The 26,194-nt window shown below is 38.2% G+C and overlaps 2 protein-coding genes and 1 non-coding gene across 19 annotated transcripts in view; 2 read left to right on the top strand and 1 right to left on the bottom strand.

Moving 5' to 3' along the window:
* The window catches only part of Pabir2 (PABIR family member 2), a 29,282-nt gene extending 12,421 nt beyond the window's left edge, over positions 1–16,861 (bottom strand). For 2 of the 15 annotated variants that reach the window (XM_070039687.1, XM_070039696.1), the window contains exons 1-8: positions 15,910–16,861; positions 13,275–13,365; positions 8,436–8,479; positions 8,239–8,293; positions 7,628–7,729; positions 7,282–7,367; positions 6,315–6,379; positions 1,182–1,278 (exon numbers count right to left, since the gene is read on the bottom strand). In XM_070039687.1, the coding sequence (XP_069895788.1) occupies positions 1,182–1,278; positions 6,315–6,379; positions 7,282–7,367; positions 7,628–7,729; positions 8,239–8,293; positions 8,436–8,479; positions 13,275–13,365; positions 15,910–16,022 (653 nt within the window). In that variant the 5' untranslated portion in view covers positions 16,023–16,861. Of the gene's footprint in view, positions 1–1,145; positions 1,279–6,314; positions 6,380–7,281; positions 7,368–7,627; positions 7,730–8,238; positions 8,294–8,435; positions 8,480–13,274; positions 13,366–15,909 lie in introns of all 15 variants that reach the window. The other 13 variants (XM_070039689.1, XM_070039697.1, XM_070039690.1 and 10 more) reach the window with 8 other exon arrangements.
* On the top strand, positions 4,106–4,212 carry LOC138840522 (U6 spliceosomal RNA). The gene has a single exon (XR_011376098.1). It is a non-coding gene; the product is annotated as a U6 spliceosomal RNA (small nuclear RNA).
* A 1,393-nt stretch (positions 16,862–18,254) lies between the features above and the next one.
* LOC138840048 (P2R1A-PPP2R2A-interacting phosphatase regulator 1-like) overlaps positions 18,255–26,194 on the top strand; it is a 45,957-nt gene continuing 38,017 nt past the window's right edge. For 2 of the 3 annotated variants that reach the window (XR_011376034.1, XM_070039684.1), the window contains exons 1-3: positions 18,783–18,913; positions 20,381–20,485; positions 22,128–22,328. Coding sequence is in view for 2 of the 3 variants with exons in the window: in XM_070039684.1 (XP_069895785.1) it covers positions 22,213–22,328 (116 nt within the window). In the remaining variant the exon portion in view is untranslated. Of the gene's footprint in view, positions 18,388–18,782; positions 18,914–20,380; positions 20,486–22,127; positions 22,329–26,194 lie in introns of those variants that run through there. The other variant, XM_070039686.1, reaches the window with a different exon arrangement.

Here is a 26,194-nt window from a genome sequence, read left to right as displayed (position 1 = left end):
AATTATGCGTTGAGAGAATTTCAGAAATAAGCCAGATCCCACCCATTACAACTTTAAAAGTACAAAAGACAAAATTCATTTGCAAGACTTTTTGTTTTTTGTTTCCTTTTTTGCTGAAGATCAAACCCAAGGGCTCATGTATGCTCAACCACTGAATAATGTTGGAACTTTTAAGGTTTGGGGATGGATTAAAAGCACTTTATGAGATGGCCATGAGATTTTGGGGGGCAGGAATGAAACTATTTTTTAAATATAAAATGTCCCCCACAGGCTCATGGTCCTCTGAGAAGTCTATTCTGAGAAGTGGTGGAAGCCTAGGTGGAAGAAGTAGGTCCAAGGGGATGTGCCTCTGAAGATAATATTTAACACCAATCCCATCATCTCCTCAGCTACCTATCATAAGCTCCTACTACCAGGATGTTCTGCTTTACAATGGCCTCAGAATCAATGGAGCCAAGAACTATGGACTAAACCCTCTGAAGCCATGAGTCAAAAAAAATCCTTCCTCCTTTAACTTGTTTATGTTGGGTATCTTGTCACAGTGAAAAAAGTTCAATGCACACAATTAAGAAAATGTTGCTATTCTTTGATACATCAAAATGATGGAATAAGAAATGCAAGCTGAGCAGCAATCACCAATGTACATTACCCACAGAAACTCAGAAATTCTCGGGGGCTGGGAAGGTGGCTCAGTGGTAGGGCGCTTGCTTTGCATGCATGAGGCCCTGGGTTCGATTCCTCAGCACCACATAAGCAGAAAAATCCAGAAGTGGCGCTGTGGCTCTAGTAGTAGAGCACTAGCCTTGAGCTGAAGAGCTGAGGGACAGCACTCAGGCCCAGAGTTCAAGCCCCATGACCGACAAAAACAAAAAGAGAGAGAAACAGAAATTCTCTCATACACCAGTCAGTTGATGACACTGTACCATATCATGTCATCTATTGGGAGGAGCTGACCTAATAGGCGCTAAGTACAAAAGTAAAAGTGCTAAAATAATACATGCACTTCCAAAGGAAGTATTCATGACTTATTCAAAAATTGTCTATACCACCATGGACATTATCCCTTATGGAAGTACAGATAGGTGAATATATATTAAGCTATCCCAATATACTTTCAATATGAGACTTTTATAAATGAATCATACCCTAATATCCTTTTGATTTTTTTTTTCATTTTTTACCATGAACTGAGATCCGACAGTTGTTCACCATCTGGAGACAGTATGTTGGTGGTGCCTTGGAAGAATCTCTTGGGCTGGCTTTCTGTCTCCATTTCACCTAAATTGGAAAGAGATAATACCACTCTAAAACAGTTTTACAAATATAGGATTGGAGCCCAAATGGAATGATCCTTGTTTAATCAAGGAACAGAATACATCTTTATGTCATCATTTAAAAGCTATTTTCTGCTGGATGTAGTGGGGTAGATATGTAACACCAACAGTTGGGAGGCTGAGGCAGAAGGAAGACTTCAAAGACAGCCACATAGATAGATTCTGTGTCATGCAAACAAACTGGAATTCTATTTGCTTTAACATAGAAGAAATATGCTCCCAGTCAGCATTCTTAGCAAAAACGTATTCATTACACATAGCATGTTATAGATGCACATGAATTCATTTTTTGTGCCAGTCCCTGGGGTTTGAACTAAGGGCCTATGTCTGAGCCTTTCTGTCAAGGCTAATGTTTTACCACTTGAGACATAGCTCTACTTCTGGCTGTCTGGCAGTTAACTGGAGATAAGAGCTTTACAGACTTTCCTGCACAAGCTGGATCCTCAGATCTGAGTAGCTAGGATTACAGGCATGAGCCACCGACACCCAGCTTTATATTCTTTAACAGATGAGGAGAACACTGATTACATCAGGCAAAATGTATCAAAGGCAATCAACAGTGTAAAGTATTTCCAAACAATGAAAACTCAGTAGATGATTAGCAAATATTGTTTACACATTTTAATATCTAAATATTTCCTAAGGTGACATCAAATGGGTTGAAAAAAAATGTTGCCTGGCTGGGTTTGTTGGCATACCTACAATCCCAGCTGACTGGAGAGGCTGAGGCAGGAGGATCAAATTTCTGGGCCAACCTGGGATACCAAGAAACTTTGTCTCACATTAACACAAAGAGCCATCTGATAAATAGTACATAAATAAAAAGTTGCCTTAAACTATTTAAAATAAGAGTATAAGTTTGGGGAGGGAAAAATATCCAAAAAGAAATATACTTATTACCTGACTTATGTAATTATAATCCCTCTGCACATCACTTTATAATAACAATAAAAAATTTAAAAGTATGTTTGAAGGCACACCTTCAATTGAAACCACATATTTTATTCAATTCATTAATTTGGCATTGTACTAAGTGACTGTATCCTATAAATTTTCTCAGAACAAATAAAAGGACAATGTGGCACCAATGGGAATAATGCTTAACATCTTGTTATCAACTAGTGAGAACTGTCTAACACAACTCTAAAGTTGACAGATAAAGCCCTTTTTCAAATTCACCTTACTTGGTTTGGAGGGTATACTTTTAATCTGGTCATCAAAATGAAATGTTAAAGATAATTTAATTCAAGGGCTTATCAATATTTCAGTAGGAAGTATTTGAACTTTGAACTTAAAACTATAGAATTCTTATGGGGAAAACATCAAACAAGAGCATTTGTTTTCCATATTATCAATTAATTCATATTACATTTCTTCTGGAGTTATTCTGTCTTATTTTTTTTGTGGTGGAACTGGGATTTGAACTCAGGGCCAGGTACTGATCCTTAGATTTTTTTTTTTCTCAAGGCTTATACTCTAACACTTCTGGTTATTTGCTGGGTGAGTGGAGATAAGAGTCTCATAGACTTTCATGCCCAAGCTGGCTTTGAATTGATATGCTCAGATATCAGCCTCTTAAACAGCCAGGGTTATAGAATTGAGACATGGGTACCTGGATGAAAATTACTGAAATTCATTAAAAAAGTTACATTTATTTCCTTTTTACTATGTGCTTTAATATGCACCTTAAAAAATGTGCTGGGTTTTCAACTAAACATCACTAGCAAAAGACTTCAGCCCTTTTCAGCAAATCCCTCCATCTACTGGCATATTTTGGAATAGCTATGAAAGTAAAGATCACGCTACTTTCATTAATCTTTCTGCAATAAATTTCAAGTTAATAATAACAATTATGGTTTTATTTTTAAGTATATTTCCACTTAATAACCTTTCAGAATGTTCCCATAACTGTAAATAACATCATGCAATATCAAAGAAAAGTACTTTTATTCACTAAAAATATTGTCACCATATCAGGATCTATTTTCCAAAGCATACCACCTTTAATTTTAAGTTGCCTAATGAGCAGAGAGATTTCACCAAATCCTTAAGTCCCCATTCTCCTAATAGAGGAGATATGGTTTATTTATTGCCCCTGAAGGTGATCTGCATAAAGAAATCACTTACTGAATTGCTTCTTAGAAGTTATCATTAAGCCAGGTGCTTGTGCCTCACGCTTGTAATCCTAGCTACTCAGGAGGCTTAGATCAGAGTATCACAGTTTTAAGTCAGACCAGGTAGGAAAGTCTATGAGACTCTTATCTCCAGCCACTCACCAAAAATCTGGAAGTGGAGCAGTGGTTCAAGTACCAGAGCACTAGCCTTGAACAAAAAAGCTCAGAGACAGCACCCAGGTCCTGAGTTCAAGCCCCAAGTCTGGCACACACAAGAAAATGTTATCATTAAAACTCTTGTTTAAAAGGACATCTGAACTGGGCATGGTCATTCCATGCCTGCAATCTCAGCTTCTTGAGAGGCAGAAATGGATAGACTGCCATTTGGGGCCAACCTCAAGAAAAAGCAAAACCTCATCTGAACCAAACAAACTTCAGATGGTGATGCTAACTTGTCATCCCAGCTACTTGGAAGGCCATATGTAGGAGAATCTTGGTCTGAGGCTGACCCCAAGAAAAAAAATGAGACCCTATCTAAAAATGAGACCCTATCTAAAAAAAGTAACCTACAGTAAAAGGTTTGCAAGTATTGCTGGTCAAATGGTAGAATACTAGCCTATCACATGCAAGCTCAAACTCCAGTACCTAAAAATAAAAGTGTTCGCTTCAGAAGCACATATATGAAAATTGGAACCATACAGATAAGAGTAGCATGGCCCACATACAAGGTTGACACACAAACTCATGGGAAGTTCTGTATTTTTTTAATATATGTACAATTGTAAAACTAATAAAGTAAATGACAGCCAATACTTCTAATTATACAGTCAAATTGCCAGGAATAACAGACTAAAGCAGTGAAATATTTTTGCTCTTTAAAAAATACAGATGGGGGCTGGGAAGGTGGCTCAGTGGTAGAGCACTTGCCTTGCACGCTCGAGGCCCTGGGTTCAATTCCTCAGCACCACATAAGAAAAAGCTGGAAGTGGCACTGTGGCTCAAGTGGTAGAGTGCTAGCCTTGAGCTGAAGAGCTGAGGTACAGCGCCCAGGCCCAGAGTTTAGGCCCCACGACCGGACCCAAAAAATAAAGTAAAATAAAATAAAATAAAAAATACAGATGCCATTGTGTATATGTACCCCATTTTCTTGATCCTCATCCACTGAGGGGCATCTGGGCTGATTCCATATCTTGGCTATGGTAAAGAAAGCTGCAATAAACATGACTGTAGCGGTAGCTTTAGTGTATCCTTGTTTGTGATATACTGGACAGAAGTGGAATTGCTAGGTCACAGAATAGTTCTATGTTTAGTTTTTTGAGGACCTTACATACCACTTTCCAGAGTGGTTGTGGAAATGAATAGAATGCAGGCAGTAATGTATTATATATGATGCAAAACTGAGAAAAATAAGAGAAAGGGTAGGTAGAAGGGCAGGGGGTGGGGAATGTTCAAGGGATGACACAGTTCAAGATCCACTGTATACATAAATCACTTGGTTGAATGGCAAAAATCCAATACATAACCTAAAAACTAAGAAAAGCAAGGGAAAGAGTGGGGTGGGAGGGGTAGGTGAGCTCTGCTGAATGGCAACTCCTTTGTACAACTACCTAAATGAAGTTTAAAAATATATACAGGGGCTGGGAAGGTGGCTCAGTGGTAGAGCGCATGCCTTGCATGCCAGAGGCCCTGGGTTCGATTCCTCAGCACCACATAAGCAAAAAGAAAAAAGCTGGAAGTGGCGCTGTGGCTCAAGTGGTAGAGCGCTAGCCTTGAGCTGAAGAGTTGAGGGACAGTGTCCAGAGTTCAGGCCCCATGACCAGACCCAAAAAAACAAACAAACAAATAAAAATATATACAGATGTCATCAGTAGTCTCTTAGAAGCATCTAATACTAATGGTGACTCAAGTCATGTTACTTCTTTGTGGTTCAAAATAATGTCATGAAGAGAGCACTCAGTTTACAGAATCCAATACATGACACTTCTTGCTTTGCTGAAGAAATCTTTAGTGATGGGATTTGAATCTTACCTTAAATGTGAGCAAACCATCTTCTACAGAGATATTTGCTATGACCTCATCACAAATCAACTATGTATCTCTTTTACAATCAGATCACTGAGAGGCAATTAGTTTTTGAATATGTACTGACAACATAAAAAATAAGATGCAGATATGAGGTATAGAAAAATACAGACCATATAAGGTAGCTAATTTCTGAAATTTAGAATTGGAGTATACATGGGAAAAATATCTTTCTGTCTTGTCATTTATTTATTTATTTGTTTTTTTGTTTAGCCTCTGGAGTAGCTAGGATTACCGGCGTAAGCACTCAGCTTCAAATTTTTATATTTTATTACCTTTCAGTTGTTCTACAAAGGAGTCACCATTCAACAAATCAGTTTATAAGTATATAATGCATCTTGTCATCCCTTTCATCATTCTCCCACATCTCTCCCAACCCAACCTCTCCCCTGAGTTCATCATTTTGTAGGATATGCATTGAATATTATGACTGCATTCTCCCTGCCTCTTGTCTTCATTTGTCTGCCCCCTCTATGGTCTCCTCACACTGAAGGAAAGTAATGCTATCAATTCATTCAGACAATAATTCTAGTTTTTAATTCAAACTTGGTTAGGTGTGATTCATCTGTTATCTTCCCCAGCTTTATTGAGTTATAATTAATAATGAAAGAGTACAATATAATATGTAAAATGGGATGATTTGGTATATGTATATACTATGATCATAATCAGGTCAGCTGACACATCTATCCCCTCACTTATGAACATTTAAGATCTACTGTCTTATCACATATGAAATATATAGCATGCTACTGTCAATCAATGCCATCATGCTGCTACATACCTTTTCTTTTCAGAGGACCAAGAACATTGGGCCTAATGCACTTGACTGGACTCTGACTTGCCCTGCTTTGACAAATAAACAAACAGGATGATGTGATGTTAACTTCCAAGATACAAAATAAATAGCACTACAGCCTGCCAAATAAATAAACTTGATAGCCATATAAGCAGAAATGGAAAGTGCCTATTTTAGGCTGAGTAACTGAAATGCCAATAGATGATTTGACCAGAAGTATAGCAACCAACAATAAAATGGCCATTAAAAAATCATTCAATAAGACAAACTACCTACAACAATATAAAAAAGATATTTTATTAAAAAATTCTTGACTGATTTATAATCTTAAATTTTTATTCTTTAAAATGGGTGCATTGTCTGGTGTGTGTGAGGTATGTAAGTATGTATGCATATCTCCTCTTTAAATATAAATGAGGAAGTGGAGCTGTAGCTCAAGTGGTAGAGCACTCGCCTTGAGCTGAAGAGCTGAGGGACAGCCCCCAGGCCCAGAGTTCAAGCCCCACATCCGACAAACAAAAAATGTACTAGGTGATTCCTTACTTTGGGGAGTATGGGAAGGGATGGGAAGGGGAAACAAAGAGGAGGCAACAATGCTTGATAAGAAATGTACTCGTTATCTTGCCCATGTAATTGTAACCCCTCTGTACTGTATTCTCACAATAAAAAAATATATATAAATGAGCACTAAGTCTCAAAATCCAAATGTGGCAAAATATTAATGACAGAATATAATTGGTACGCATGTTTGTTCACTATAAAGATTCGTTCGATTTTTCTGTATGATTGAAAATTCCCATAATGAAGTATTATGGAAAATTAGACCAAAAATTGTATTTATCCTCAAGAGGATGAAGCAGAAGATTTCAAGTTCTAGGTTAGCCTGGGCTCTAGAGAGGGACGCTTTCTCAAAACAGAATCAAACAGATAAAAAAAATTCAAATTCATTTACCTTGGAAATGGTCTTGGATTAGAAATGGGATTTGGCGGCAACCCACTGCTACTCACAAACATTTGTAAGGATGGTGAAAAGCACTGCTAAAAAACATATTTAATATTAAAGCAATTCTATTGTTCCAGTTTTCAAATGACAGAAATAGCATCCTTAGAATTGCTTAGGTATATGTGTATGTGTGTCATATATATGTATATTTATATTTCTAAATTACTACCATAGATTTTTAGTGGTTTCTCAAGTCATTGGATGCTTTAAAACTGAGGTGACTTGTGTATGCATGTTTTTGAGGGTAAATAGCTTAATATATAATAGACACCTAATATCATATCAATAATCTTACCTTTCCAAATCCTCTGGTGGGCGAAGGTGCTGGAGAAACAGGAGTGAAGTCGATTCTCTTTGGAGAATACAATTTCTCTTGCTTGTCAAAACCGCTATCACCCTGTAAATATAAAGCATAATCATCTCATAACCATTCAGCACATCACAGCTCTTACACACTATTACAAAATACCTACATTTTAAATGTATAAATGAACAGATTCTGATACACTGCTGGAAAAGCAGAGATCAAAAACAATAACCAAAAAAGCCAGGCACTGGTGGCTCATGCCTAGCTACTCAGAAGGCTGAGATCTGAGGATCACGGTTCAAAGCCAGCCTGGGCAGGAAAGTCCATGAGACTCTTATCTCCAATAAACCACCAGAAAACCGGAAGTGGCACTGTGTCTCAAGCATAAGAGTGCTTGCCTTGACCTGAAGAGCTGAAGGATAGTGCCCAAACCCAGAGTTCAAGCCCCATGACTGGCCAAAAAAGCAAACAAACAAACAAACAAAAAGATTCAATTTGGAAGCAAAAAAGACAGAAGTATATAAAAGAATACAAAAAGCCCATGATTGATATAAGGATTCCTGGGAAATAAAACACAAGAAAATTTAAGAAAACTTTACCAGGCTCAAATTCTCATCCCATGACTGGCTTATCTGCATTGATGTTTGCATTTCCCTGAAAGAAAGAAAGAGAGAGAGAGACAGAGAGAGAGACAGAGGCAGACAGACAGACAGACGGGGGGGGGCGAGAGAAGGGCCATTAGTGTGTACAAATATGACATTTATTAGGTTAGGCCCTGCTTTTGTGACGCACTAACCTTTCATGTTCAATGTCTCTGTTCATCATATCCAGGCCTTCTTCCTACAAGAACAAACATATGGGCTAAAAACATAATTTTCATTCACAAGCCTTCTATATCTCATCTGACATAATCACACAAGTGAGAAGAACAAACATACTAAGATTGTCAACTGTGTCACATCAATATTTTAGCTGCACACTTGGAAGTGTAATGTCTGCAACTAACCAGAGTTGTATCCTGACTCATTTGGAGTATCTTAATCTTAAAAACCAAAATAAAAATGTAAAATTTTTTTAAGACCATCAAATCTGAGGTAGTAGGGCAATTTTTCCTCTTTTGATTTTCTGCAGTCTGCTACGGGAATATGACTAGGTAAGGATGACAGCAACTGAAGAAGAAAAGTAAACATTTACACTTTCTCAACCACAACGTAGCAATGTGGTATCAGTTCTGGTGTAATCTCTTCCTAGATAATATTTCACATTCTTCTTAGAAATTTAGCTCTTTAAATCCCTGAACATTAATGCACTAGCGGCAGTACATTCATTTTTACATTTACTCTTTAGCAAGTACACCAGGTGTCCAACCTCAAAGCACCATCTGTCACTAGATAGGCACTGACTCTGAGCACTTTTCCTAAATGAATGCAGAACTGTGTACATTTAGGCAGTAAAACACTCTGGGCACTGGAAATATTCGCTTCCTCACTTATCTAAAATTAGTAACTATATGAAAAAGGAAAGGAAAAAAAACCCGCCAATGCTAACAACTTTTAGTTGTAATAATGCCAACAGGTAAAGTCAGGCTAATAAGCCCAGCATAACATTTTGTTTATGAGTGATGTTCTTCAAAATAGCTTAAAATGACAATATAGATATTTTCTTCTCATACTCTGTATCAGCTCTAAGATTTCATCCTAATGTTATCATCACAAACCTTACAAGCAAAGGAAAAGAAATCCATGTGAGAAGGCAAGCAGTTATTAAAAACTAACTACTAGTCCCTGTATAACTAATAAAATAAAAAAAATTAAAAGTAACTGTTGTCTCCTCCCTCCCCTGATAAGATCATTCTTTTTTATACTAGTCCTGGGGTTTGAAGTCAGGGCCTAGGCTCTGTCCTTGAGCTTATTTTTGCTCAAGGCTAGTGCTCTACCCCTTGAACCATAGCTCCACTTCTGGCTTTTTGGTGCTTAATAAGAGGTAAGAGTCTCACAGACGTTCATGCCTGAGCTGGCTTCAAACCATGATCCTCAGATCTCAATCTCCTGAGTAGCCACCAGCATCTGGCTAATCCCTTTTTAATAACATGAAGCTGAAATGATTTGGTGGCTGAATGATGTTCCTTTAAAATAATGGTCTGGTTTCAAAATGTAAGCTACAATTGGTATCCACAGATCTTGCTAGGGTTTTTATAGCCATAATGTTAACTACTTGTATTTATTCCCAAAGAAATACTAATAAACTTACAATAGGACAAAACTTAATAAGACAATTATCCTATTTAAGAGGACCCGTGTTTAAAATTTTATAAATTCTAATGTAGTGGGCGGTATAACCTAGAATTTTAAGTAAAATATAATTCAGGTAAAATTTTCAAAAGTTATCTCTGGCACGATTCATATGCCTTTAATACTCAGCCTTTTCTTTTACTTTTTTTCTCTAAGTAAAATCCTTTCCATTATGAAAACAATACATATTTACTAATGAACAATTAATGAAGACATCGAAAAACACTAAGCTAGCAGGCAAAGCAAGTAAGGCAAGGGGTTGCTTTAACAGGCTGAAGAGTCCTGGGCTAAAGAGTCCTGGGCTAAAGAATGGAAGAGTGCATGTATGTGTCAGAGAACTAACAATATCCCAAAGGCAGCAAAATCATCAGGAAAGCCAAAGTGAGGATGGTCATAAACTGCCTGTGGAACATTCCAAAATTTAGATGGTATATCGATATAATACACACGTGTCAATTTTAGACAAAACTACTAGCTCACAAAGAATGATAGAGCACAGCAAACCTGCGTCTAGAACCAGAAAACCAAAGTGACCTATCATCTATGGCCATAGCACCCTGAATATGCCCAATCTCATCTGCTCTTGAAGAAGTAATATATCAGCTGAAATAATAATAATAATCTTTAATAACAATAATAATCTTTAAAAGTCAAGTAAGGGATTTAAGGAGGTACAGGCCAACAGCATTCCATAAAACAAAGAGCTCAAGTACGATAAGAAATGAACCCCTGATGATAGCAATTAAGTAAGCACTACTGACATTGCCAAGGACAGTTTTCAATGCACTTGTGGTAGAAGAACAAGATTAAAAATTGGCAAAGAATTAGAAAACAAGGTATCAGAGGCAACTAAAACTAAATTATGCTTCAGAAAAGGTTGGGAACAGGATGGGACATGGCTCAAGTGGTATCGTCCCTAGCTAGCAAGAACAAAGCTCTGAATTCAAGCCCTGGTACTGCCAATAAAAATGTTAGAAAAAGGAATAGAAGGAAAGAAAGACATAAGAAAAATAAATTAGTTCATTTTCCTCATAGTATGCTTGTGATTTGGGAGAAGATGATGGAAGGGAAAGAGGAAGAGATCGAAGGCACAAGGCAGAGAGGAGATAATAGCTGAGCAAAATGATAGGGGAGTTAGAAAATGTATGATTCACAAGGGAGAAGAGCCATATGTGAAGACAAAGACATTGGAAGGAGAAGAAAGCTGACATTATACAAAATACATATCTATTTTCTCTGTGGAGTGAGAAAGGGTCATCAGCTTGAAGTGAAAATTGGTGAAATAAGACAGGAAGCTGGTAGGCTCTAAAACAAAAAAAAAGATTTAGAAGATGATTTTGAACAGCATAGAGCCAGTGGCACTTTCGATCCCCCAAAAGAATTTATATTCTTCCTCCTCAAACAACCAATCCTCCCAATCTTTCTATTCTAATCAAGGCACTCTGGCCACCAAGAAACATAATTTTAGTCACTTGGCATTCTCCTCCCAGGTCGTATATCTAATCAGTTGGCAAATTATGAAACTCCTATTTCCAATTGTTTCTCTTTTACTGTCTCCTCCTTACCTTCCATTGGCCAATGTTTTACTTTTTACAGATTACTATGGGGCATAGATAAGCCATTAGGACTTTTCAGTATACACTTATACAATGTAATTAATATGATGGCGTAGAAGCCTGTGAAAAGGAGACATCAGGATTAAAATGGGTTACAAGGGATGAGAAAGCAAGAAAGGAGTATGGGGGTGAAGACTGCATAAGGACCAATCAAGAACAGTGAATTACTACCACCCCCTTTTAAGACAGCCAGAACACAGGATGTTTGTCAAGGAGTAATGAGAGATGAGCCTAGACCAGAGTTGATAAGAATCTTCGCATCTTATAAATGAGTTAAGTATGGCTATAGCTATTCTTATCAAGAACACAACTGCATAACACGTAAAAACATTTTTCACATATCCAACAAAAAAGTAGTTTTATTTCCAAGCATCCTCAGGGAAGGAAGTGAAGCGAATCAAACCTCTAGATTGCTAGATAGCTAACATTTTCCCTTTATAAGTATTTTTAGACACTTCAGGTGGAAATTGAAAATGTGTTGTATTTTGCCCTTTCTCAGATTATACCAAAGAGAATAGCCCTGGAAGATCTTTATTGGAACTCAGCTCTGTTACTTACTATTGTATGAACCTAGGAATCAAAGCAAGTCACTTACGACTTCTGGGTCTTAGTTGCTGCTGTTTTTAATTGGAAAAAAAATTACATTGTGCCTTGCTTCAGAGGGTTATAAGAATTAAATGAGTGAAAATACCTTGTTAACATGTAAACTGCCACACATATGTAGCTGTTACTAGAAATATGTAGCTGTTACTAGAACTCAGAGATCCTTAAGAACATGATTACCTATTGGATTTAGGGCATGCCTCAAATAGTGCAAGGCTGAGTTCAATCCCTAGTACCAAACCAAACCAAACAAACCAACAAGAACACTATATGGTTAATATATGGGTCTATACCAGTGACATCCTTAGGGAACTATCAAAAAGCTTTTAGTCTTCTTATCAAACCATGAAGTACTGTTAAAAAAAATCTATCTGCTTTTCATCTTTTCTCTCTCCATCCTTATAGCAAAAATTAGCATACCTTTAATCCAATATAACTTCAGATTTGCTGCTTAAACACTACTGGTTTGGAAGCTTATTATAATTGTGCATAAACTTTAACCCTTGTGCATGACTATGGAAATCTAGTTCTGTCAATCAGAAGTCTCTGGGCTCACATATCAGATGTCTTCTGAAGCATTAAAGCTGATGGAGGACTGAGCTCCATATGTGATGTGCTACTATATCAAAACCTCTTCCTAATTTCTCCTACTCTAACTATCTAATGAGGTGATCCTCAACAGCATTGTTTATGGAGGACAGTCACAATCAGTTACTCTCCTGAGACTACAAATGGAAGCATTTTAAAGGAGTCTATACTTTAGAAAAATCACCATTGTATGACAGATGAGTGTCAGAAACACTCTACTATCATTTAAGCATGTTTTCTATCCTAAATCAAGTAAAGACCCTCATTCTCAGCTATACATGAAAGTTAATCCTGACATTTTGCAACTGTGTTGCAAGCAGTGATAAATTAGGAACCATTTTTAAAACTGTAAAGCCTCACAGTAAAGACAACACAAATTTTTAACAAAGTTTCTTTTCTTTGTACAGAGTGGCCACCACAAAACTATTAAAGAAGACAGGTGAAATAATTTTTAAAAAAACGGGCACAGCACATGATTTCCAGAAAGAACTATATTTGGAATTATTTTCTCTAATCTAAATCACTTCAGATACTTACTTTGATACTTACCAAACTGTGATGGCTCATAATTGTTGTGCTGTTCCTCCGAGTTCTAAATGTACAAGGTTGAAAAACCTCTGAAAGGTCACTGAAAAGTAAAAATGAAATGATCACTGTCTTTCTAAAGGAAGATATATTAGCATCACTTCTGTAGTTAGAACCTTCAATGATTCCTCATTTTCTATAGAAAAGACATTCCTTACCGTCCTGGTGGCAGAGCTGGCTAACTAGTGTGCTGAGACACTGATCTCTAGTGGTTGGGGGGACAGTTCTGTGAGGTGTGGGGCGGAGCTCCAGACTGGTTCATTCCAGATGCTTCAGGTCAGAGCTACATCCCTAAACCAGTTCCCATCAGATGTAAATGGGTCATCTGTTTTACCGTAGAAGACCATGAATTCAGTTTTGGGTGTGTTACACCTGAAGAGGTCTGAGGTCTTATCAGCACATCTCCCAAAAAATGTTTCAAGCACCTGCTCTACCTCGGAATCCTGGCATTCAAATGAATAAAACACAATTGAGAGTTTTATTTATTTATTTGTTCATGTTGTCCTTTCTGCCTCAAATGCCCAACCTCCTACCATTTGTCTTGCCCTCCTTTCACACTTATCCCAAAAGCCCTTCCTCCACAAAAGCAAGGCACAAACCTCTTCTCAGTGCCCAAAATTAATGTCTTCTCTTTTGAACCCAAAGAATATATTGGGAGAAGATAAATTTCTTTAAACATCTAAAACTTAAAGAATTTTTTAAAACCACGGCCTTACTATGTTGCCCAGGCTGGTCTCAAGGTCCTGGACTCATGCATGCACCATCACACATGGCTAACACAGTCCTTTTGTTTGTATGTTTTTGTTTTGCAGAACAGGGATAGAACCTAAGGCTTTGAATATGTTAGGCAAGTGCTCTACTTCTGAGCTACCCAGAGCTTTCTGCATGCTAAGTACATATTCTACCACCAAGCTACACCTCCAGCCCCTACTTTGCCTTTCATTAAAGAAAAGTGCTGCCTAGCACTGCAACAAAGAGAAAAGAAAGAGAAAAAAAACTTTGCATGTGTCTTAAGCCTCTTAGTACAGAAGTGCTTTCTTCATCTTTGTATATCCCTGCAGTGCCTGTGCCCTTTATAAAAGCTCAAGAAGGTTTTTCAGAACTGACACAGCAATGATGGGGCACGTCTGTAATCTCAGCACTTGGGAGATTAAAAAAGGAGGATCACATGTTTGAGACCAGCCTGGGTTACAAAGAGAGATTTTTTCCCTACCCCACCCTTTAAAAATAATGTGAATTCTTGGGCTAAATGTAATTCTTGAGCTCCAAAGGACCACTGAGATTCATGACTATTCCAACTGTTTTTTTCAACTCTCAATTTTTCAGTGTGAAAACAAATTCAGGTTAAAGGAATCATTCATAAGCATAGTTAGTTGATGAAAACTGGGACTGGGCCTGGTCTCTTCACCCATTGTCTTTCACATTACCGTTCAAGGAGTTAAATAAATTGTGATTCACCCAACAGTATTTTATCTACAAGTGTCTAAATGCAGGTCAGTAGGATTGCCCAAGTCCGTAGAAATCGATTGTTTACTAGATTTTTTTAAGACAAGCAAAAACAGAGCAACTGATTATTAAAGTATCCAAAAAATGTAGAGCTAAGGACAGTATCAGTTAAGTAAAGGCACTTCATCATTCCTTCATTTTCAAAATTCAATTTAATGAAAGAAAAAGCATTTTTCCCTAAAAATATGTACATTAACAGACATTATGATCAGTTCCTCTGACAAGGATTATATCTTTCTTGGTGTTCATAATGCTTGATAAATGTTTTTGTCTAACTATATTCTCATCCACTTTTGGGGGCTCATGCCATTTCTATGGGTCTCACAGATTACCTAAGATGAATTGTCCTATAAAACTGAAATGTAATAGGCATAAGAAGAGAGCCAACTTAACCTTCACTATCGGAAGATTTACTTTAAAATAGGCCCTGTGGTTTCTGATTTACACAAGACCCTGACACTAAAATTAAAGGGTCCATTCTTTCCATTGTTTGCTCAAACCTGTACTTTCAACTAACCTAAGTAAGCTACAGACCACCTATAAGAAATTATCTCTGAACTGCATTTTGGACAGTTTTATAATCTGAATAAAACATTGTGATAAATTCAAATCACTTACTATGAAGTGAATACACTATTTAATGACAAGTTCTTAGATAAACTGATTTATTAAAGCAAACCAAGGTTAATGCCAAAGTTCCTAAACTCAGCTTAGAAATAGCTGCTCTTAGAGCCAGGTGTCAAATTGCAAGCCTAGTTCCCGGGGCTTCAGTTTGACATTCCCTGATGTAAAATAGCCAGGGCAAGCAACCTGTCAGAAGAGCCAAAAGCTTTCTGCAATATCTTTCAGAGTGGGGCAACATGGCCCCCAGGTTGGGGGTAGCTGGGCATTTCTCAGACATGGAGTTTGAGGTCAAACTTTCATGCCACCTTGGGACCCAAGTCGCTGTTAAGCAAACACGTCCCCCAATCCCTCCGTTTGGAGTCCAAAATGAACTAACACTTTAGGGAAGGAAGACTATTTTCATACGGGGTCAAGAAGCCTCTGAACCCCATACTCCATCCTTCCCAATCGTGCTCACCTGAGCTCATGGATCAGGGGAGCACTGGTGGATTTCCTCAGGGTGCCCCCATCAGATGTGTCAGGCTCAAAGTCCAGCTCCATTTGCTCCTGAGCCATGTCGGAGACTTGCATGAAGACAGGCACAGCGGGTAGTGCTCAGCTCCTGGTGCTTAAGCTATGGGTTCCCAAGACTCACTGCTGGACTGAGTTTCTAGGGACTGGAGACTGGAGGCGGGGGCTAAGGGGCGGAGACTCGGGCGGGGGCGAGGGGCGGAGACAAATAAGAGGGAAGATAGGGGATGATGTGTGGGAGGGGAAACGGACAGTTTGTATTGGAGGGTGACAGAACGAACTAGAGGGTGGCGAAAAGGAGTGGAGGGAATACAAGACTAAGAGGAGGAACAATAAAGAGCAGAAGGAGGAAAGCTGTGGGAGGAGGGAAGGAGAATAGAAGTTCTGGAAAAGAATACACAGAGGGACGGGAAAGAAGGATGGGGAGCGGGGACGAGGAAAAAGGAAGAAGGACAGAGGGAGAGGTGACACAGAGACTACGCAGTGACAGAACGCATGCTGCTGGCTTTCCCGCCGAAGACCGCAAGCCCGGGGCGGCTACAGTTGCCACAGCTGCCCAAGCACTAGCATCGTGGACGTGACTGTTGGGCAGGACCGGGCCACGAGGCACTGGCAACTCCAGCCCCCCATGTTCGGGGGCTCACACCAGCCCCCCATACTCCAGGCACCGTCCGGGAGGCTCCTCAACCCGGGGAGCGCTGCTTCTCCCGTCCCTGCCCCCCTCGCGCCTCGAGGACTGGGGGAGGTGGTTCGGCCCCTCCGCCGCCGCCAAGATGCCTGCTCCCTCTTTCTTGTGCCCTAATGGCACGAGGGGACATGTAACGGCCAAAACCAAATTCTACAATGTCTCGTTTTTTCCGCCACCCACGCGTCAGAAACGGGAGCTTCCAGCGAGCCAGTTCCGCGTCCAGGCACCCGCCGTGCTCTGCGCATGCGCCCGACGGTCGCTCCAATGGGCCAAGGAGCACAGAGCATGCGTAGTAGTGCTGTACCGCCCTCCTCTAACGGAGAGAAGCGTTTCCAGGGAGGGGGTTTCTGGTGCTTTCCTCAATAGCATTGGCCTGGAAACCCTGGCGCCCTATTTCGAAAAGAGCCAATAGTTTGCAGACTGTAGCACCAGCTTTCAGGAGTTTGGACTCATATTTAAAGGAAAAAGAGAGAATGAGGTTTCCACGTTACTTCATATCTAATTTATACAGGTCAACAACTATAATTCCTGCTTATTACTTAAATCTCTGTATTTTGCTTGTCTGGAGAGACTGAATTCTTCAGATAATCCATTTGAATGCACTAATGACAACGTGCACACACATCTACCACCGTGTAAGTGTGTGTGTGTGTGTGTGTGTGTGTGTGTATGTGTGTGTGTAATGTAATATCTATAATATGTAATGTAATATATGTAATGTATAATGTAATATATATTTGTTTTCCTTCCTAGGGATTACAGAGATCCTACCAATGATGACTCGGTGCAGGGGAGACCTGAAATTAATCATTTTACACCTGCATAGCACTTACTAGTGCTAGACAGTATTCTAACAACTGCAAAAGAATTACCTTATTTAATCCTCACCAGCTAAAAGGTCCTAGGCCGAGGTCCTAGGTCCTGAAAGGCCATTATATTTTTAAAAATTATACATACTTGGAAAATATGGGAAATACAATAATTGTAAAAGTGGTTTCAAAATGTATGAACAGTAGTTTACCTGCCTCTTCAAATCAGTTGCCCTCTATTAAACTCACCACACCAACTGTCATACTAGTCTTTAATATGTATACTTTCCTGTTGTTATAAGAGAGTTTTTAAAGCATTATGGAATAATTTTCTTAAATCTGCTAGCTACATTAGAAACAGCAACTTTAGGATTTTTAAATGATATTTTAAAATTATATTTAAGTTGTTGTACACAGGAGTTTCAATTCACCATGTCATTTTGTAAACACAATGCATCTTGATCACTGTCATCCCTTTCATCATTTCTCCTCCATCATTCCCACCCTCTCTTCCATTGTTACCCCTTTCATCATTCTCCACCATCACTTCCAACCCTACCCCAAATTGACCTGATTCCATTTTCACATATGTATATTCAAAATTATGACCCTATTTCTCTCCATTCTTTGCCCCCCTACCTCACCCTCCCACAACACAAGTTCTAACCACCTCACCCCTCAAAAAACAAAAGTTCTAGCTTTCTGGTATTTATTATGCTAAACTGTAAGTTCATTAGGGGTTTTCTTTGTTTGGTTTTCTTTTGCAGATACTGGGGGTCTTGAATTCAAGGCCTTGGCCTAGATTGCTCAACTTGCTCATGGCTCATACTCTACCACTTAAGCCACATCTCCAGCCTTCAACCTCTGGTACTGAAATTTTTTATCTCAAGATTTCAACAACATCCACTTCCTTTGCTCAAAAAAAATTGTAAGTTCACAATAGTACTAAACAACCATTTGTTGTCCATATGTACAGCTGCTAAGACTGAGAAACCAATTGAGATGAATTTATTTCAGGAGCTTAACAGTTTTGAAAAAGCTCAAGAATTTAAGGAAAGGGTATTATTTTGACCACCATTTTGGCCATTGTTTCTAGCTTTGATTCACACCATTTTTACATTCTTAAGTTTTCTTTACATTTCATGTAACTCTTTCAGTACATTTGGGTTACTTGTGATTTATAGCCTGAAATTCAACTTGTATTTCACTTGGTCTTGTGACAACTAAGGGTTGAAATGTGCCTTTAAAGTTGCTATGACATCTGGCAAACTAAAGCACTGATTATGACATACTTGTGGGACACTTTTTCAGGTTAGACTTCAGTAGACAGCAGACTGGGACAAGGCAAGAAGTAGAATAAGTTTTAAAGCTTAGGTCTAAGCAAACCACTAGTTCAAGACTATGCCCTGCTGTTATGGAATGGAAAAAACTGAACAAAACTGAAATACAGCCAGGTTGGTATAATAAGATAGAGATAGAAATAGTAGATAAGTGAAGACCATTTTTCTCCAATATGTGTACCAATGTAGTGTATAGAGTTCTTTCTGATTTTGTTATATTTGTTCCTTTCGCTATTCTAACCTATGTAAATACTCTTTTTTATTTATTTTTGTTGGTCATGGGACTTGAACTCTGAGCCTGGGTGCTATCCCTCAGCTCTTCAGCTCAAGGCTAGTGTTCTACCACTTCAGACACAGCGCCACTTCCGGTTTTCTGAGTCATTTATTGGAGATAAGAGTCTTACAGCCTTTCCTGCCTGAGTTGGCCTTGAACAGTGATCCTCAGATCTCAGCTTCTGAGTAGCTAGGATTACAGGCGTGAGCCACTAGTACCTGGCTTATGTATATACTCTTAAGTCCTGTCTTCATTTCAACAGGTTTTGGGTTCCTGATTTGTTAACTGCTCTTTAGTCAAAGTTATATTAGAAATATATTGCCATCTCATATATTTACTCAGTTCATTTTACTTAGTTACACTGTTCTTGTTTTAATTATATCCATTTTCTTAGTATCTCTATTCATATATGCACATATCTATATATAAAATATATAATCTGCATGTTTTATATTTTATATTATTTATAAATTATTTATATAATATTATATAATCTGTAATGCTTTGGCATTTTGACAGTTTGTCTATTCAAAATATATTTAATAAACCTTATTACTTTCCAAGAATATTAAACTGTGAGAAATCAAGTGAGCAGGAGAATGTAGGTAAGAGTTCCCTGTTCATTGATTACTGTTATGTCATCCAGATAGTTTGGTTTTGACTCTTTGTGTATTTAGCCACTGCCTTTTATTTACTCTTAACTTTACTCAACTTCTGGAATTATCTTTTATAAATTTTGCAGATGCCCTGGGATTTTAACAGTGATTTTCATATGGTGGCAGCAGCCTAGATTCTTCCAGTACCTAATTATTCACCATTAATCTCTGGATTTGTATGAACTGGAAAATAGTAGTAATTCATCTACTTTACAAGACAGCTATAAGGGAAAAATTATTTAAGCCTGCAATTATTCATAAAATACTTTAATAAATGTTATTGAACACTTATGATTACAAAAATCACTTACTGAAATAGTCAAGGCACCTCATGTGTTTATTAAACAGAAAGGGGAAGGAGTCTTTGCTTTGCCATTTAATGGTTATAATGTGACTAATTCCTCTGAGCTTTGGTTTACTCCTTTGAAAATGGGTATTGTGATATTTTCTATCCCATAGAATTATTGTAAGCATTAAGTGTGATCACAAATTTAAAGTCATTAGAACAGTAGCAGGCAATAAGTGCCCAATAAATGGTAGTTATCAACCTATCTTGCATCAGGATTGGAGACTCCGTATCATCCTCATGTCTGGTATTTAGGTAATCTAATTCTGCCTAATATAATCAAGCTTTCCTTATTCTGTTCCCAGAGTGACTGAAGAACCAATTATTTGGATCTTATGTGGCTTAACTTGATGAACTGTGTCAAGATGACTCCATTATTTTAAACTGACCACTGATGAGCTGAGCAGTTGGTGAGTGTGCTAATTGAGATATAGAATAACTTTGTATAAACTGAAAAGTGCTATAGCAATGGTATGACTATTATAATTTATAACTCGTATTTCACTTGGTTCATTTACCTGCACTTACCTTCACTTTTTAAAGTGTGGGCTTTTCCACTATTATTTGGGTGCAATTGCTTTCAGTACCCAATGTGGCTCATTAACTGGTGGTGAAAAATCCTAAAAGAACAGTTCTTCAATTGTTACAAGTCCCAGAAGCAATGCACAGATGTCAGTACTCTCTGAAACAGAAACATTGATTTGGGTAGATTCTGAGATATTTGTTTGAAGAAAATATGCCTGATTGCCTTAGGCCTTTCTTAAATGAACAGGCAGAGAGAGCTAGATTTTATACAATGTAAAAATATACACCTTATCCAGGTACAGGAGGTTCATGCCCGCAATCCTAGGTACTCATTAGGCTGAGATTGCACTTCAAAGCCAGCCTTGGCCAGATAAATCTGAAAGATTTTGTCCAATAAAAACTTGAAACTAGAGACTTCGTTTAAGTGGTAGAGTACTAGCATTGAGCTAGGTTTGAGGCCCTAATTCCAAGTCCAGTCCTGACATGAACAAAAAATACATACCCTGTAAGCAGCTTCATTGATTGGGGAGTAAGGGGGAGAAACTAAGCATTTATGTGATTTTCTTCCTCTTTAGACTTTATGGATGTCGGGCTTGACCTCATGGTATTGGGCTTTCAATTTCACTCTAGGTTGATCTTCTATCCCTTGAGCCATGTCTCCAATTCTGGCTTTTTTGGTGATAATTAATGATAAATCTCGTAGATTTGTCTTCCTGGCCTGGCATTGCACCATGATCCTTAGATTTCTGACTCTTGAATAGCTAGAATTGCCAGTATGAGCCACTGGCACCAGGCTGTGAGCAGTTTAACCCAGATGGCCAACATTAGTTTTTGTGTGGTTAATGGGGACTTTACTCAGAGCCTCACCCACTCTATTTCACTCTGTCAGTACTGGTGCTCTACCTCGTGAGCCACACCTCTAGTTCTTCTTCAGACTTTAGGGTTACTTCTGCTACTGCTGCTGCTGCTACAACTACGACTACTACTACTGCTTCTGCTACAAAGATGTAATGTATTGTTAGAGAATAAAATAGCTGTCCTGGAAAATTAAACAAGCTTGTTGGTCTCAGTCAAACTGGATGATAGACTAGCCAAAAAACTGAGAAAATGGAGTGTAGGGTTGAAAGGAAGGTGCTCTGTACAATTCATTCCTCCTAACTTTCTTTTCTAAATAATGGGTAGGAAAACCATGCCCTGGTTATCATAGATGTAGATGAAAAACAACAGCCAGCAACTGTACACTAGGACGAGAGAATAGATGTCAAGACACAAGGAGGGAGGGCATGCTTTGCCCCTCACAAAGCTAATGAAATCTGCAGAAAATAATGCTAATGGAAGATTTTTTAATATAATAATTGAACTTTTGCAGTATTGGGGGTCTATAGCATGTTATAAAGAACAGATCTGGAACCACTCTGGCCAACTTTGTGCCCAATAGTGTTAGGGATGCTAGGACTACAAAGGTGAACAAGCTTGCTCATCTAAGATCCTTCTCCTCCCCTTTCCTCCCTGCCTCTTCTGTTACAGTGTCTCCTCTACCAACTTCCAGTTTGGTGAATAGAGTTCGGAAAACCTTGAGAACTTCAAGTTAATTTGTGATATTGTCCTTGACATGGACATGGCCCAGGAGAAAATGGAAGAAGATTGGGAAGTTGCATCAACCTCTATCCCCACCAACGGGAGCATCTTGACAAGATCTAACCATGTCCCTATGATCAATGGATTGGGGTGAGCAGGACTAGATACTGAATATGGCAAGAGGAAAGGGGGAGGATTTATTTTGCCTGTCCTGGGGCTTGAACTCAGGGCCTGGGCACTGTCCCTGAGCCTCTTTGTGCTCAAGGCTAGCACTCTACTGCTTGAGCCACAGCACCCCTTCTGGCTCTTTCTGTGTATGTGGTACTAAGGATTCAAACCAAGGGCTTCACGCATGCTAGGTAAGCACTCTACCTTCCCAACCCCATGGGAAAGGAATTTTTTTTAATGACTTCTGCTAACATTCCCATGTATTAGAGGTGCTACTGGTAACTCCCTTGTTCCTAGTATCTAGAGAGATCACCGTTACCCTGGTGGGGGAGAGGGGATGGGCTGACCTGAGAGAGCTTGACACACACACACCCAAAAGCAGCAAGCAACTTGTATAGAACACCCCTTTTTTGAAAACATTTCAACCCCTCTTACTCCTTTGAAGAAATTGAATACTCCCCATACCCTTGCTTCCAGATCTACCATTAAAAAAATGTTTTTCATTTTCTCAGCTGATTTGTCACCTTGGTTGTGACCTTCACCTCCTACACACTGTAAATTGAAATGTTTACCAAGTTAAAAAAAAACTTGGCCTTTTATACATCAAGCTTTTGTTATTTCAACAAAGAATTTTAGGTACTAGAGTAGCGGATAGCCTTAATAACACATTACTGATCAGTAATATTCCTCCTGAATGGATAAAGGTTGCTTAGGGGGACAGATAAATGGATGGATGGATGGATGGATACATACATACATGTTACATACATACATACATACATACATACATACATACATACATACATAGATCTGTGGTGTTAAATTTTAGTGCAAGAGGAGTGATTTTGGGGAAAATTTGCCTAAAAAGTCATCTCAGAGGCACTAAATGATTGTGAACTATTTCTTGAACATCTAAAGACTTGGCTTACAATTTTGCTTTTCTAAAAGTTTTGAAGTTTACCTTTTTTGTATATTTGTTTTGTGGTACTGGAAATTCAACCCTACTAGCCAAGCATTCTGCCACTGAGATATACCCCCAACTCCTTAAAGATAGTTTAAAACATTACCTTATATTAATCTACAAAGGGTGTTCACATATGCATATGATCAACTTTGATCATATTCACCCCTCAGTGAGATTGAAAAAGATTGGAGGTCTGGAGATTTAGCTCAGGTGTCAACTTTGTCTAGCATGTGTGAAGGTCTGGGCTTGATCTTCAGAAAGTAGTGCAAAAACTAAATACTAAAGCAAGAGGAGGTAAGGAGAGGTAAGAGAGAAGAGAAAGAGGAGAGAGAAGAGAAGAGGGATGGAAGGTAAGATCATGTATCTCGAATCCTATTATCATGAGTTTTTTCTAGGTTTTATAAAAAGCGAAAAATGCATTCACTACATATGGTTTTAACTTTGCTTCTTTCTTCTGTGACATTATATTGATAGTAATAATACACATAATAGACTGTTAGAAAGATGGCAAAATAAGTTCAACCCTCCTTGTTTAACATATGAGAAGACTGAAGCTCAGAAATCTGCAAAATGATACAAAATGACTGGCAGACTAGTGCTGGGACCGGTGTCTCCTGCCTTTCAAACTTACCTTTTATCCAATACTAATCACCATTTATGAGCTGGGTGCAGTAGCACACATCTGCAATCTCAGCACTTGGGAGGCTGAAATAAGAGGGTAGAAAGTTTGAGGCCTGCCTGGGATATAAACAAATCTCAGACCAGCATAAGATATAGATAGATAGATAGATAGATAGATAGATAGATAGATAGATAGATAGATAGATAGATAGATAGATAGATAGATAGATAGATAGTTTACTAAATCGTTTTATTGTAATTTAACCATATACATTGGCTTACTTATTGTCTGTGACTACTTTTCTACCACACTGGCAATAGAAAAAATTGTGTATCCCCCAAAGCCTGAAATATGTATTGTGTGGCCATTTGCAAAATATATTTGCCCACTATCTGGGTTATTGAACTCATACTAGCCTAGAGAAAGAGTAATGATCATGAAAAATGATTGCTTTAGAAATATAATTTACATGTCTATTCACACATAGATAGTTGCTTACTGATCATTTGATGAGAGAAATATTCTGTTTACTTTTAAAAACCAAATTAGAAATAGATTTAAACTAACATCTCAATATCACTTAGGGTTTATAAATTTATTTCAATGATACCTATAGAAGTTGAAGTATGTGCTGCTTGACTTACTTCAGTTATAGTTACTAAAATTTAGGTAAGAGTACACCTTGACAATAAAATTTAAATTTAAATTTAAAAAGTTAGGTAAGAATATAATTAGCAACACTAAAACTGCTTTCCCCTGCACATATACATATAAACAAACAATAGTAGAAATATTTGATCCATTACTGTATTTTCAATTTCCTTCCTGTCATGAACACATTCCAATTGCTGTAAAGAAAATAATTGGGGAGGGAAGTAAAAGTAAACACAACCATATACCTTCTCATTCATAAAATATTGAGTTACTGCCCACTGTATGCTGATTCAAGCTAAGTTTTTTAACCAATCCATGTTTTTTTTAATTTAATTAAATGCAGCAGTGAGGCATCAGTGGTTTATGAGGATCTGGTTCAAAACCATCCTGGACAAACAATCTGAGATCCTCTTATTTCCAATTAACTAGCAAAAGGATACAAGTGAGCCTGGTGCTGGTGGCTCACGCCTGTAATCCTAGCTACTCAGGAGGCTGAGATCTGAGTATCACGGTTCAAAGCCAGCCCAGGCAGGAAAGTCCATGAGACTCTTATCTCCAATAAACCACTAGAAAACCGGAAGTGGTGTTGTAGCTCAAGTGGTAGAACACTCGCCTTGAGCTGAAGAGCTGAGGGAGAGCGCCCAGGCCCAGAGTTCAAGACCCACGACCAACTGAAAAAAAAAGATACAAGTGGAAGCATGGCTCAAGTGATACAGTACCACCTGTTGTTGGGGGAGGAAAGGGCCAGGAAAACCTCATGAGGCTCTCAGTTCAAGCCTCAGAACTGGCACAAAATAAGGGCAGTGTACTCAAATGAGTTATGTAGTTGCTAATTGCCCTTTTCTGGGCAATATTGTTAATCCTTTACATTTTTTATACCAAATGTTGTTTTACAGGTGAAATATTTGCTTGGTCAATAGTGGGATTTAAAAAATTACTATTATTTTAATTATTTTAATTGTGTATGGGGTACAAGGTGATAATTTGAAACTTGTATATACAGTGTGCAATGATCCAATCAAGGTAGTTAGCATTTCCATTTCCTTAATGTAGAAAATTAGATTAATATAATTTTATGCATTTGTCAGACTCAGTGTAATATTTCAGTATGAAAACACAGAATGTACCCATCAACTCAGGATAACTCACAGTTCCAATTCATTATCAATAGTTTGAATTTACAACTTTTGAGTTCTACTCTTCTAGTTGAGAAATATAATTGATTACTGTGGCTATAATCATCCCAGTATTTTGTATTTTGCAAGAGGTAAGGTAAAAAACTGTACGTCTGTGCATTGATTTTGTTTGCAATTTTTGCTTCCCCTTGAAATCCAGGGGACTAGAACCAAATTGTAGAGGGCTCTGAACGTCATGGTAAGGAGCTGAGTCTGCCAGACAACTAAGAATCATTGAAAGTTGTAAGCAGGGGAACAAGCTGTTCTTTAGGAAGGTAACCCTGACAGTCTTAATAGATAGCTTGAAAAGAGGGAAAGAACAGGGGTGAAAAGGCCAATGAGACTATTGTATGGTCTGTGGGAAAGGAAAAATGCTTTAGACTGCATCTTGGTGTGGAATCTGAAAAGAATAAGATAGATATAAGACAGTAGA

This window comes from Dipodomys merriami, unplaced genomic scaffold (assembly GCF_024711535.1).
Source record: "Dipodomys merriami isolate MVZ:Mamm:240054 unplaced genomic scaffold, mDipMer1.0.p SCAF_3, whole genome shotgun sequence".
Classification (NCBI taxonomy): domain Eukaryota; kingdom Metazoa; phylum Chordata; class Mammalia; order Rodentia; family Heteromyidae; genus Dipodomys; species Dipodomys merriami.
The sequence above is the reverse complement of the archived record's forward strand: the minus strand, read 5'-3'. Positions and strand labels throughout refer to the sequence as shown.